At 41.0% G+C, this 15047-nt stretch overlaps 1 protein-coding gene across 1 annotated transcript in view; it reads right to left on the reverse strand.

Moving 5' to 3' along the window:
• Positions 1-357: 357 nt before the first annotated feature.
• The window catches only part of AEBP2 (AE binding protein 2), a 96321-nt gene continuing 81631 nt past the window's right edge, over positions 358-15047 (reverse strand). Inside the window, exon 9 of the mRNA XM_046670058.1 lies at positions 358-400. Coding sequence (XP_046526014.1) covers positions 373-400 — 28 coding nt within the window. The 3' untranslated portion in view covers positions 358-372. The remainder of the gene's footprint in view (positions 401-15047) is intronic.

A 15047-nucleotide genomic window follows, 5' to 3' on the forward strand; every position in this document is an offset into this window, starting at 1 on the left:
TAAGGAGGCAAGACAGTAGAGAAGGCAACAAGGAGTATCCATACCAGAGAGGAGCCAGAAACAACCTCCTGATTTTCCCTGCAGGGAATGGAGGAGACCCAGGGGTTTCCATGGGCCTCATGTGGGTAGGCATAGATGTCCACCTTCCAGGAAGCCATTTGCAGGGCAAAAATTCACACATTACAAAGCTACGGCATGGACTTCCTGACATAAGTAAAATCGGGTACAGCTAAATTCAAGAGCCATAATTGTGCCAAGTTGTTTGGTATAACTTAAATAAATGCAGGCAGACTTGCCATTCACTCCTGGTTGAAACAAGCCAAGGAAAGAAACGAAGCATCAGCTCCTCAGCGATCTCACACGGGGGTTGTGTCAGCCCTTGGGAGTTGAGAATTGGGACCTGGATGAGGCAAAAGGAGAAAATCTTCAGAAGGGGCCATGTCTGCACTGGAATTGTTTAAACTGAAGCTGACACGGAAATGACAAAATTGGACTAAGGAAAAAGAAAAGGATGAAACTGACTAGACCAAGCTGAATACCATTAGGCTCAGCCTGGTCACAAATCCACCCTTATAGATTTTAACTATTTTTAAAATGTCATTAAAAACACCAGCTTTGAACACACCGGAGACCACCATCATGTTAACTTCCATTCTTTCCATTAAGGTTTCTTCAGTCTTTTTTTTTCTTTTAGTGAAGAAGACTAGCCCTGAGCTAACATCTGTGCCAATCTGCCTCTGTATTGTATGTGGGATGCCTGGCACAGCATGGCTGACAAGCAGTGTAGGTCTGCTCTGGGGATCCAGGCCTATGAACCAGGGCCACCGATGTGGAGTGCACCAAACTTAACCACTACACCATGGGGCTGGCCCCAGGTTTCTTCAATGTTATGCAGATCTTGAACTATAGTGCTTTTTTGCCACCTCTAGCATATATATAATACGCTGAATATATAGTAATTCTCCGCTAGTCTTTGTTCTTTTTTTTTTTTTTTTAAAGATTTTATTTTTTCCTTTTTCTCCCCAAAGTCCCCCGGTACATAGTTGTGTATTCTTCGTTGTGGGTTCTTCTAGTTGTGGCATGTGGGACGCTGCCTCAGCGTGGTCTGATGAGCAGTGCCATGTCCGCGCCCAGGATTCGAACCAACGAAACACTGGGCCGCCTGCAGCGGAGCACGTGAACTTAACCACTCAGCCACGGGGCCAGCCCCAAGTCTTTGTTCTTTTTTAAATTCAGACTTGCCCAGGGCCTCTCCCATGAAATTACACGGGGGAGTAGACTCACCCTAGCACATGGTGGTCAAACCCATTAAATGCCAGATGAAGCTCAGATGCTCCTGCTCCGTGCTTGCCCTTGTCAGACAGCCGCGGAGAGCTGTGCCGCGAACAAGCAGTACAAGTCACGATCATTATTCAAACTTAAGGCTTACGGTAAGCGTAGGATACTTTTTGTTTAAATTAAAAAATTTTTTCTGGGCTGGCCCCATGGCTGAGTGGTTAAGTTCACGTGCTCCGCTTTGCCGGCCCAGGGTTTCGCCAGTTCGAATCCTGGGCACAGACATGGCACCATTCATCAGGCCATGCTGAGACGGCATCCCACATGCCACGACTGGAAGGACCCACACTAAAAATACACAACTATGTACTGGGGGGCTTTGGGGAGAAAAAGGAAAAGTAAAATCTTTAAAAAAAAAATTTTCTAGCGAGATGATGTAATGACCTTTAAAAGTAGACATGAATTATTGGTGAAAAAATTAAATTTCATGAGAAAATATGATGATAAGTAAAATAAGATTGTGCCTCATGATAAAAAGTGCCAATCTGGCACTGAGTGATATTCAATTAATGGTCAGCCACACCAGTGTAATGACAACCTACGAAATGAAAGTAAGGCCTGTAAGTTTCACTTGAAATCTTTTGGAGGCAAGAAAGTACACTGAGGACTATCTGTCACCAAGTCTCATTTTAGTGTGACCCAAACTGCTCAACTTCTTGTATTTCATGCAGTAAAATCTTACAATCTTAAGCCTCCTAAAGTACATGATTTTGCAGCAAAACACGAACGTTTCAAAAGTAAGGAACTCAGATGTTCTGGCCTAAGTGAACTACTTCGTGTCATCGATAAAAATTTTATGTGAACAAAATTTAAATCCTACAATGAAAGCTCCTTAACGGGACCACACAAAGTTACAAGTGAGGAAAAGACAAATTCTATCAGAAGGAGCTTATTAAAGTGTGGGATACGTTAAATAAACAGACATCAACAAAAATATAATAACCCTCATTTTCTGCTGGCATTTCAGGTAAGACAAGTGCAAGTCACTTAGCATCCTTGGCCTGAGGAAAGTAAGTGCCAGGTATGTGCTTAGGTATTGAGATAAAACATCCCCAAATATTTCCAAATATCTTTGAGGACCCGTACCATGCTGATGAGCATCCCTGATCTAACCCCAAAATACACATTCAAAATACATATGTGGTGAATTCCTTTAAAGCTTAGGTTTATGATTCCGCTGAATTTTCATTCATGTGGATCTGCTGATCTCCATGTTTTGCTTGTTTTTATATAGAGTCACACAAATGAACACAAGGAAGATTTATTAGATAAAACACAACTGGAGAAAAAAATAAGTTTTTAGATTAGATTATGATATACCATTGAACAGACGTCAAAAATGTAGCTGTGTCTATTCTGATGATACGAAGAGTTGCTCAGATAAAAGCAGTTGCTGAAACATGTTTGTGGTCATTCTCTGCGGGCTAACTGGTTGTCTACGTAGCACTTTGAAAGAAGTTGGCCAAAGCCATAAAAACTGTCAAATTTATTAAGGCACAGTCTTTAAACTGGGGCCTTTTCAGAGTTATTTTAATGATAAGGGTAGTAAGTTCCAGAATGTATGCTTTTCCATTGAAGTTTTTAGTAGTTCCAAGACAAGGTTCTGGTACAAGATGAAAATATAAATAACTTTTGTGTTTTTAAAAAACTCCATTAATTAAACATGTCTCAAATGTAACTTAGTTATACCAGCTGGAGCAACTAGATGTGATGTTTAACCAGCTGAATGGGCTCATTTCGGCAGTTCACGGTCCCCACATTACTGCTCACAACAGCACAGAAAGTGTCAGCAACAGAACTGAAACCAAATTTAGACTCAAAATACAAAATAATACTATTTTCACTCTTTTTAAATGTTGGGAAATGTCAGACAGAATATGCCACTAACAAGATGCTGTAAAATGGTACCGTTGAGTAATTCAGGTATTATGACATTTGAAAACACAGTGTCAGCCAAATATAATGATGATTTAAGCTTCTTCAGGAGTCCACTTATCAACTCCTTTTAAAAAATGAACCCTGGCCTGGTGGCGTAGTGGTTAAGTTTGCGTGCTCCACTTTGGCAGCCCAGGGTTCCCAGGTTGGGATCCCAGGCAGGGACCTACACACCACTCATCAAGCCATGCTATGGCAGTATCCCACATACAAAACAGAGGAAGATTGATGCAGATTTTACCTCAGTGACAACCTTCCTCAAGGAAAAACAGGAAGATTGGCAACAGCTGTTAGCTCAGGGCCACTCTTCCTCACCAAAAGAAAAAGTGAACTCTCTCCAGTAAGGAAGGTGAGTCTTTTTGGGGATATTGTCAGTAATTTAACATTGATATGTAAATTTCCTAATGTGGCTCTTTCAGACCTCCAGATCAGTTCAATTAGAGATTGAGATTGAGATTGCAAAGTGACATGTTTAAGGTGTTTTTTAAAAAAGGCCATCATTTATAATTACTTATCAATGTGGACCAGGATTTTTCTCTGTACTGTGCTACCAAACAAAATACAAAATAAATAAGATACTGCTGTTAATATAACACTACAACTGTCATCTATAACTCTTACTATTGGATTGTGTTGAAATCCTTACCCCTAGTTTCTGTGAATAGTTTTTGCAGAGGTAATCAAGTAAAGATGAGGTCGTACTCTTTTTGGGTGGGCCCTTAACCCAATGACTGCTATCCTTATAAGAAGAGAAAACAGAGACACAGGGAGGAGAACACAGTGTGAAGATACAGAGACACACCTAGAGGGAGGACAGGCATGGGAAGAGGAGGCAAATGGGAGTTGGGTGGCCACAAGCCAAGGAATGCTTGATGCTACCAGAAACTGCAAGAGGCCAGGAAGACTCCTCCCTCCCCTAGAGACTTTGCTGGGAGCATCACCCTGCTGACATTTTGACCTTGGACTTGGAACCTCCAGAACTGCAAGAGGATAAATTTCTTTGTTTAAAGCCACCAGTTAGTGGTAGTTTGTTATGGCAAACCTAGGAAACTAATACCACTCCCATTTCAATTGTTTATGAACCCAAAATGGCCTCTGTGCTCATTGCCTAACTTTTTAAGAAAGGTTATAATTTAGAATTCATAAATTATCTAATAAAATAAAGCGTTCACCTATATTATATAATAGAGTTTATGTAAGATTACATTTGAAAAGAGGACACTGCAGTGAAAAACACAAAATCAAAAAGGAAAGTGAAGCCAGGCACCTGAGGGTAACTGTAAATATTCAAGAAGAACATGATTACCCTTCATCCTTGTTCCCAGCACAGACACAGATGAAAAGAAGTTAATCTTGTTAATTTGCTGTTTGCTTGTTTAACCTGAGGGGTGACTCAGCTCACAAGGATTTATGAACTTGTTTTGCAGAAGAAAAAGAATGCCTTCAAGGAAGTTACCATCATCAGATAACCAGGCCCCAGCTGCCTTTGATGCTCAGAAATCAGATTGCCCAAGGGCTTATCTGGAGTGAAAGAAACATGATTTCCTCTTTGTTTCTCTGAAACTCCTCCTCCGAAGCCCCTTAGCTCTATAAAACTCCCTCCTTTCTTCTCTTGTGAAGGTGGATCTGAGAGAACCTATCCTCAGTCTTCTGTTTTGGCTAATTCAAATAAACCTTTCTCCATCTCCATGGTTGGCTTATTGTGCATCAGGCACACCAACTTGAGATTAAGAGGTATCAAAAATTTATATTCACTGCCTCAGTTCAACCACATCATTTTACTGACCAGTTCACCAAGGTCTAGAGAAAGAGAAAATGACACTCAGGATAACAAAGCAAATTTACAGTAGACATTGAGCCAAGACATTTACGTCTCTTGATTCTAACCCAGTATTTTCTTCCTGCCCCTCTGGGGGGAGGCTTCACTCTCCAGGGCTGGAAGCCAAGAAAGATTTGAAAAAGACAGCCTTTCCCATATTGGAATGTTTAAGTAGTGTGGTTCCCACACAATGCTCTCAAGAGATTGCCTTTCATATTTAAATAAATATACATTCTTTACCCTAGACAGGTCTTGGATTTGTCATAAATCTAAAAAGAATTCTGAAATATTTAGGTAGGGGGATAAATTCTGCCCTTTATGACGGAAAAGCCTACAAACTTCAACTAAAGTTGTGTTTTATTAGGTCAGAAAAAAAAAAAGGATTTTTGATGGCTACCATTTCCCATATGAACGAAATAATGACTTTTTTCACTCTAGGATATTACTTAGTAAAAAGATAGAAAAAAGTAGTTCACATGCCCATTTCTCTTATCATGCTTGTGTCGCTGAGGGAGGTAAATTTTAATGGTTATTTGGGTCCTTATTCAGAATGATAAAAGCCCTAATACTGTGTTTTGGACATTCTTTGGATGTTTGATCCAGCTTAATTTCTTGGCTGGGTTCTTGCCTTTATTGAATTCTCTCCAAAGGTTTGGGTCAAAAGGGCCTTGCTAACAACAGGCAGCCATCTCTGCAAACAGAGAAAGACTCAAACTGGGAAAAGGATGCCGAGGCAGCGAAGCCTTTCTTCTTTCTACAAATCATCAGTGATATGGAAGGTCAAGCAAGCACGCCGGAGATGGAAACAGTGTGTTTCCATTTTAAAGAGGAATGTTAACAGGATGGGAAAATCTTGCAAATATGAAGACGGGTGGAGCTTGACTGAGGCCCAGCCATTGAAGGCTGAAAGTGTCTGAGCTTCCAGCAGCATCAAGGCAGCCTGAGCAAAACAGTGTAAATGAGGCCGCTAGTTAAGACAAATGTAGGGAGTCAAATGCCATAAGGGCAAAAAGTTCAGTCTTTGCTTATGAGAGGCATTGGTGGGTTACTCCCACCACAGAGTAACGTCACCTCATTTTTTCAAATGTGCCGTCTCTGGGCAGATCTAGAAGTTGCCATAAATCATAAAATCATCTCCACCACCTGGAAGCTATCCCAATTAGGCAGAAAAGCCATCTTTGATACCGTTTGGCTGTATAAAAGAAGAGCTTCAAGGCCTGAGTTCGTGCTTTTAGAGAGGCTTTGCAAACTCCGTGTGAAGGCTAGGGAGACTGCCATGAACACAATTTTAGATTGTTTCCTTCTTCCTTCGCGCTTTCAGGAAAAGCTTGCCGCCAGATTTGTTTAAAAGGATTCCACCCCACGTGAGGGATTTCTCGGCATGAAGAACCTTTCCTTTCACGTTACATGAAGAGCGTGTGCACCACATTTCTTCAAATGGCAAGTTTTCCTCTCACAAACAGAAAGCAAGCTCGTGGGACCTATGGCAATCTTAAACAAAGCTGCATTCGGGTATCGCAATTCCCTAGCTTTAGGAACCTTGAATAATATTTACCTCAACCATCTTCATGGCTTCCCCTGAATTAGTCAATATTTTGGGGGTTTTTTTAGGTAATAAGGAAACAATATTCTTTGCTTCTTTGTGCTAAGATCAAGTGGTCTTTCTTGCAGCATTGGAAAATATGACTATGACACTGAAAACTGTGTTTACTGCTCAGCAAACACGTGTGCCCCAATACTCAGCAGTGGAACTCAGAGGCACTTTATTACGTCAATTGCCTGCAGCTGGAGTCTCTATTTCCAGGCAAACGAGAAGGCGGAGACACAGGGCAGGACCTCAGGCAGCATTCTGTTGACTGTGAATGGTGATTTGCGATCAGTAATAAAAATTATCTCACCCCACTCCACAGAGCTGCATGCAGGGCGGTGTTCTCTTTCTATTCACCTAGCTAATGAAATGCGCTGAGATCCAGAGAAATCACTGGCCATCTCACAGCCATGCAGACACATCCTCCCTTTCCTGCTCTTCACCTGAAATCATTACTGGGCGTTTGAGGTCAAACAAAAGATTTGACGCAAAACACTGAGAAATGTGGTTCCCCCGGGATTTTTCAGACTCAGTGTTTTGAAATTCATTTTACTCCTCCACAAAAAGATTGTGAGGCAAATGGCAAATGGGAGGCAAATCTGAGGCAAAAGTGGTGAGACACATTTCCATTTATTAAATCTGGTATGGACAGAGAAGCGTTAACATTTTTATTTAGGAATTTCTGCCTTCTCCTCTCACCTTTTTCCAGGAGAAGGCTTAGCCCTGCACATAAGTAACCAGGTCATGTTTCCCTTTGTCTATGTACACCAAAAATGAGCTTTCAGATTATCAAAGATTTCAAAGTACAAGATTTTACACGCTTTATTTTTTGGACAGAAGTGGTAGGAAGATAGAGGGCTTGTCAGACGCAACTGGGCTCAAATCGTGGCTCACTCTTACACTCACTGAGTTATCACAGGCCTGCTACCCAAACTCCAGTGGCTTCTCTGTAAAATGGAACTAACACCCCCTTCCTTTCAAGGTTGTTGTGAGAATTAGAAATGATGCCTTATGTAAAGTGCCTGACATTCTATCATTCTTACATTATTCTCGTTATTGCTATTATTGCCAAAACTACTAATGCCTAATAAAAATTACATGCTTCATAGATATTTGTTTTGTGGATGAATGAATGAATGAATATTTACAAATGGTTTTCATTAGATCCCCTCAGTTGCCTGTGATGTAGTTAATATGCTAAAGCCATGCCTCTCAAACCTTAAGGGACAAACCAGTCACCCAGGAATCTTGTTAAAATGCACATTCTGGGTCAGGAATTCTGAAGTGGAGTCTGAAATTCTGCATTTCCAACAAGTTCCCAATCCATATTGACACTTTACCTAAATTCCTAGATAATTCTGTTAGGAATTTGACCAGTTCTTTAGATATTCACATGTAATCCATCCAAATAAAAACCGAACACCACTTAGACACAATCGGGTTTTCCCATCACTGCAACCAACCAATAAGACTCTCAACAGTACTATTTTCTTTGCTCATGTGATCAGGGAGTTGAGTTCCAATTACCTCATCAATGAACTTACCACATGCAACGAGCTAAGAATCAAATTGTGGCCCTTGCTTCTTAACAAGAGCTGGGTCACACCTATGTCTAGCTTTGTCTTCTACGTCAGAAAATATCTGCCATTGAGGATATGAACAGACATTTTTCCAAAGAAGTTATACAGATGGGCAATAAACACATGAAAAGGTGTTCAACATCACTAATCATCAGGGAAATGCAAATCAAAACTACACTAAGATACCACCTTACACCTGTTAAAATGGCTATAATCACTAAGACTAAAAATAACAAATGTTGGAGAGGGTGTGGAGAAAAGGGAACCCTCATACACTGCTGGTGGGAATGCAAACTGGTGCAGCCACTATGGAAAACAGTACAGAGATTCCTCAAAAAACTAAAAATAGAAATACCATATGACCCAGCTATCCCACTACTGGGTATCTACCCAAACAATCTGAAGTCAACAATCCAAAGTAACACATGCACCCCTATGTTCATTGCAGCACTGTTTACAATAGCCAAGACATGGAAACCATCCAAGTGCCCACTGACTGATGATTGGATAAAGAAGATGTGGTATATGTATACAATTGAATACTACTCAGCCAGAAAAAAAGACAAATTCATACCATTTGCCATGACATGGAAGGATCTGGAGGGAATTATGCCAAGCGAAATAAGCCAGTCTGAGAAAGACAAACACCAGATGATTTCACTCATATATGGAATATAAACAAATACATGGACAAAGAAAATAGTTCAGTGGTTACCAGGGGAAGGGGGGTGGGGGGTGGGCACGGGGGTGAAGGGGAGTGCTTACATGGTCACAGGCAAGAAATAATGTACAACTGAAATCTCACATTGGTGTAAACTATTATTAACGCAATAAAAAAATATTCAAAAAAAAGAAAATATCTGCCATTGTTTGTGGTAACTAGAAACTGAGTTTTGAATGTCTCTATAACAAAAGCCAAGAATACACATGAAAATCACATTTATTTTCAACTCCATTTCAGTTTGTTTTGTGTCCATTAGGTGCCAGGCAACACAAGCACCTCAAACGCGAGTAGAGAGGAAAAGAGACATAGTATTCTTGGCTCCACGGAGCTTACACTGTAGTGAAGAAGACTCGATGACACAGAGGGACACAAACGTGATTGGTACCTTGGTGCCACAGGACCCTAATCTAAAACAGGGGAGCCTATCTGAGATAGAGGGGCACCAAGGAAGGCTGCACTGAGGAAGTGATGTTCAAGCCAAGATCAGAGGGATAAATGATCGAGACCAGGAATCTAGGAGGAAAGGTATGGAGGATGCTCCAGGTAGAAGGAACGGCATGCTTAAAGACACTGAAGCAGAAGAGGGCAGGGGGTGCAGGAAGAACAGAAATAAGTCCAATACAGCTTCTCCCCACCAACTAAATATTCACATAGGGAGGACAAAAGGGTGGAGAAGCAAGAATACCCACATAACACATATGCCAAGATCTTTAATAAGCTTTTAACATGTCGAGATTTTTAGTAAGCTTTCGTTTAGAAGTGCTTATTAGCTATATATGGCACATTGTAAGTGCTATAAAAGTAAGGGCTAGAAAAGTGCAAATAAGTAAATAAATAAATACCCAAATACACAAATGCATTGCTGGCACTTGAGATCACCTGGCAGATGAACACGACAGGGAGTCTCTTCATCCAAAGATAGAGGAAAAAAACAAAGAGACCAGAATAATCTGGTTTCACTATAAGGCTGGAAATTAGTGACTATGTTATATTTGGGGGAGTGGGATTTTTTTTTAATTAGAGAGAGAGTGAGAGAGAGTAACTAATCATTGAAAAATAACACTTCGAAAACACAGCGCTTTGCAAAGCATTGTTTGAAAAGCAGTTTTTCATTTGACTCCCACAGGTTTTAATTATAAAAAGGTGAGTAGGTATGAATTTGCTTCATGATGCTCAGTAAGAACACTTAATGTTACATTTTTTAAATTTTAATAAAATTAATTTGGTTTTGGTCCCAACCAACCTTCACCCAGGAGGATTAATAGAAGATTCAGTGTAACATGGTTTAGAAGGAAGGGGGTTCTCCCTCCTGTTCTTTAGGGGAAGTTCTTCCATCTATTTCCACAAGATCAGACAAGAATTCTGAGAGACAGTATAGTACTTAGGAAAATGAAGGGAGGGGCTTTATTCTTTGGTGGTTGCCACAGTTACCATGGTTCTTTCTACACCTGAAAATGCTAACAAGGACTGGTCACCATCACTTCAAGGTGGCTCTGAGATACAACCCCAGCTGTCCTTTCCTCTTACCTCAGGCTAAACTAAAGAGATCTTCGGTAACCATCTCAACACCAAGGCCCTCAACGTCCAGTCTCCATAGGCTTCCTGCCGTCATCTTCATACACATAGTCATGGGTGCTGCAAGCCAATGGATAGGAGTCTCCACACTCTTCCCAACATCAAGGGAGTTTCTTCCTAGAATCAGCCTTCAACCAACCCTGCCTCCATCCTCTTATTCTCTGAGTCACCCAATCCGATCCCTACCAAAGAGCCGGAAATAGAAAAGCCAACACTTTCCCCACTGAGGCTGGGAGGTAAAAGCAGATTGTAGAACCACTCAGACCTTTAAGAAACAACACTCATCTTCCAGGGTAGGAGTGGTAATAGGAGATACTCTATGCTTCCTGGGTAAACACAGAGCAGCAAAATTAGAACCCCAAATATCAGTGACTTTTTTCTTAATAATGCTTAATGCTGTGATAGAAGCATTTACAAAAATCTCTCTACAAAAAAATTTCTCTACAAACCAAGAACTATTTCCACAAACATGCAGTCACATGTGAGTTCATCATAAACATTAACTCGTTTTCATCCCCTCTCCATCTCAGCTGTCCGTGGCTGTTTGTATTCATTCTTCACATTCAGGCCACATTGGAGCAGATTAAATTAATCCTTTGCGACTTCTCTCCAACTCCCTTCTGGAGTCCTGTTTTGATAGAGGGATCTCATTTCTCCCTAACTAATCCTAGGCTGTCTTCATCTCTTATATCCTCCATGGATGGTGGAGGGGAAGTCTCCTGTCTAAATCATCAAGGGTGACTCACCATCCCATCACACTCCACAGCGCCCTCGTCCCCACACACACAGACACACAACAGAAACCGCCCCTACTGTCACTCTCCAGAGCAACAGCAACTTACGCTAAGAAGGATATTCAGGTCAGTCTAAATTGTCACATTGCTGGAACCAAAATTCTCTTTCTCTGTTTACTGCCTTAACTGATACGTGTGACCCATTTACTCAGGGGAAGTGGGACCCCCCCATATTTCTAAAGAAGTAAGCACTGGGGCCAGCCCCATAGCTGAATGGTTAAGTTCGGGCGCTCCACTGCAGGCGGCCCAGGGTTTTGTCAGTTCGAATCCTGGGCGCGGACATGGCACCGCTCATCAGGCCATGCTGAGGCGGCATCCCACATATCACAACTAGAAAGACCCACAACTAAAAATACACAACTATGTACCCGGGGGGCTTTGGGAGAAAAAGGAAAAAATAAAATGTTTAAAAAAAAAAAAAAGAAGTAAGCACTGAGGCAGGAGATCAAAATCCAAAATCCTATACGATGAAATACTTAGAACTGTGGAAGGAGAAGAACTGAAACATAGGTACTTCAAAACCACAAACGTTGATGCCAAGAGATGGGAGCTTTGATTAACCAGAAATAAAAAGATTTTTGAGAAGAGAGTGGCTTTTCTCACCAAGATGGGCAATTTTACAAAAACTTCTAGGGATAGACAGCTTTAAAGAAAGGGACTTGGGGGGCTGGCCCCGTGGCCGAGTGGTTAAGTTCGCGCGCTCCGCTGCAGGCGGCCCAGTGTTTCGTTGGTTCTAATCCTGGGCGGGGACATGACACTGCTCATCAAACCACGCTGAGGCGGCGTCCCACATGCCACAACTAGAAGGACCCACAACGAAGAATACACAACTATGTACGGGGGGGGGGGGGGGGGGGGAGGGGGCGCTTTGGGGAGAAAAAGGAAAAAATAAAATCTTTAAAAAAAAAAAAAAAGAAAGGGACTGGGTCCTCCTGGCCCGTGTGAGAGGAAGAACTGGTTTCTCCTGGTTAGCTCTCACACTCAATCTCTCCGAATTTCCACACTCTCTCCACCAGTAGCAGCTCAGGAAGTTGTTATAAGAGGGACTTAGGAGCGGCAATGTAATTGGTAGAGAGGCTAAAAGAATGATCTCAAGCTGAGTTTGCATAGCAATTACACAATTTGTACTTAGATTGCATACTTAGATGTCAACTAAAATAACAAAGCCGTTGAAAGGTATTTTCACTTATACTTTACGTAAGTTTCCAAAAAGGTCCATTTCCCTTGTCAAATTCTTTTTTTTAATTTGAAGTCATTTTGGAGGTGAGGATAGATGGATTTTGAATAAGCTATTCCCACTTCACCTCCATTTTCAATCTCAGCAGGTGACCTCACTTCCAACTTCTAAGACAGAAGTGAACTCACCAATCAAGAACTTTAGTTTCCTCATCTGTAAAATGGGGATAACATCACCACACAGGAGTGTTGTGAGGATTAAATGAGCTATAATACATAAAACTCTTAGACTAGTGAAGGGGATAATAAGCATTAAACGTTAGCTATTACAATTATTCTCTCTCAACTTCCTTCCGGCAAATGTATAAACCTGCCTACATCTGCACCCATCAATTTTCCTTTCCTCCTCCTGCCACAAGAAAAGTCATGTCACTCCTCCTATCGAAGCCACTGTGCTCTGGAGATCTCATCTTTTCCAGCCTCTACAAGAGGCTGCACGTCTACAGGACATGGAATTATCTATTATTTTCCCTCATTTCTCTGTCTTCAACCTTGTCCTCTCCATAGGCTCCTTCTCACCATGAGAAACCAAACTTTAGACTCATTTACATCTCCACACCAGTAAATCCACGTTATAAGATCTTTTCCACTTTTTAGACAGACTGTTGCTACTTACTAGTTATGGTCCAAAACAGAACTCATGATCTCCGCACCTCTCGTTCTCGGAGACCCTTGGTTCAATTTCTCCACAAGTCTGAAGCCTCCAACCTCCACCATTCACCACGAAATTAATAAATTTCTCCTATATTAGTCAGTAGCTCGAAACAATGAAGGTTTATTTCTTATGTAAATTATATATTCATTGCATGCCAGTGGGGCCTCTGTTCCATGTTTCCTCAGGCTGACAGAGAGGCACCATCATCTGAAACCTGCTAGTCATAGCAGCAGTGGGAAAGAGAGAGACAGAGAAAGGGAAATTTTGCTCTGGTTCCTAAACGTTTCCATCTGAAAGTGTGTCGTTTCTACTCACATTTCACTAGCCAAAGCAAATCACATGGCTATACCTACATTCAAGGAGGCGAAGTACAATTCATCATACACTCAGGAGGAGAGGAGAAGCATAAACAATGATGACATAACCCATACGTCTACCAAACTGGAAGGAACGATGCGTAACCCTTATGCCTTCTACATCTCCTTGCGGCTGACAAACAGGACTGGTAAACTGCCACTGTTATCTTTTGATCTTATCCAATTTTTACTAATATTTTCCTAAAGGACAAATCATTTACAACAAGGATGAAAACATAAGATGCTTGCAAAAGTCCTGTACGACATCTCTCTGTCCACAAAGTATGCTCACCTGCTACATAATATATATCTAAGGGAGAGCTTATTCTTCGAACCTGCCACCGTGGCTCACCACCTCCACCCTCAGGGAGACATGAAAGGTGTCAGACCCCTCTTTATTCTTTAAAAAGCTGCATGTTGAGTCCAAAGTGTCTGCCCTCCAAAACCAAGTGAGCCATGCCAGACCAACGTTTCTACAGTGTTTGGACTTTCAAAGTAATTCTCCCTTCAAAGATTAAAACAGAAAACTAATAAAATTGTTCTATGTAGGCAGTGGATCAGAAACAGCTAGAAAGGACAGGAGACATCATGGGACTACTAAATACACTTTTTTTTAATATACAGTTTTTTGACTTTTGAATGATGTTAAGTTTGATATATTCAAAATAGTAAAATTAAATAAAAGTAGATTAAAAAAACCCAAACAACTGGAAATGATCATTTTTTTAAAATATGACTTACAATAGCATCAAAAAACATGAAATAGGGATAAATTTAAACATGTACATAATCTGGGACCAGCCCCATGGCTGAGTGGTTAAGTTTGCATGCTTCACTGCAGCAGACCAGGGTTTCACTAGTTCGAATCCTAGGCGTGGACATGGCACCGCTCATCAAGCCATGCTGAGGCGGCGTCCTACATGCTACAACTAGAAGGACCCACAACTAAAAATATACAGCTATGTACCGGGGGGCTTTGGGGAGAAAAAGAATAAGTAAAAATAAAAAATAAGATCTTTAAACATGTACATAATCTAGCCAAAGAAAATTATAACTGAGGGATATTTAAAAACACCTAAAAAAATGAAGAGATATGACATACGCATGGATTGGAAGCCAATATGGTTAACTGGTCATTTTCCCCAAATTGATCCATAGATTCAAGACAAACCCAACCAAAATCCTAGCAAGTCTATCTGTAGAAACTAAAAAGCTGATTTTAAATGTAGATGGAAATGCAAAAAAAAAAGGAAAGAAAGAAAGAGCCAAAAACAATCTTGAAAAAGAAGAACAAAATTGGAGGACTTGCACCACCTGATTTGAGAACTTATTTTAAAGTTATAGTAATCAAGACAATGAGGTATTGGGATAGGGATAAGCCGAGAGATCAATGTAATAGAATAGAGAGCACAGAAATAGATCCACACATAGACAATCAACTCATTTTTGA

The sequence above is a fragment of the Equus quagga genome, chromosome 1, assembly GCF_021613505.1.
Source record: "Equus quagga isolate Etosha38 chromosome 1, UCLA_HA_Equagga_1.0, whole genome shotgun sequence".
Taxonomy (NCBI): domain Eukaryota; kingdom Metazoa; phylum Chordata; class Mammalia; order Perissodactyla; family Equidae; genus Equus; species Equus quagga.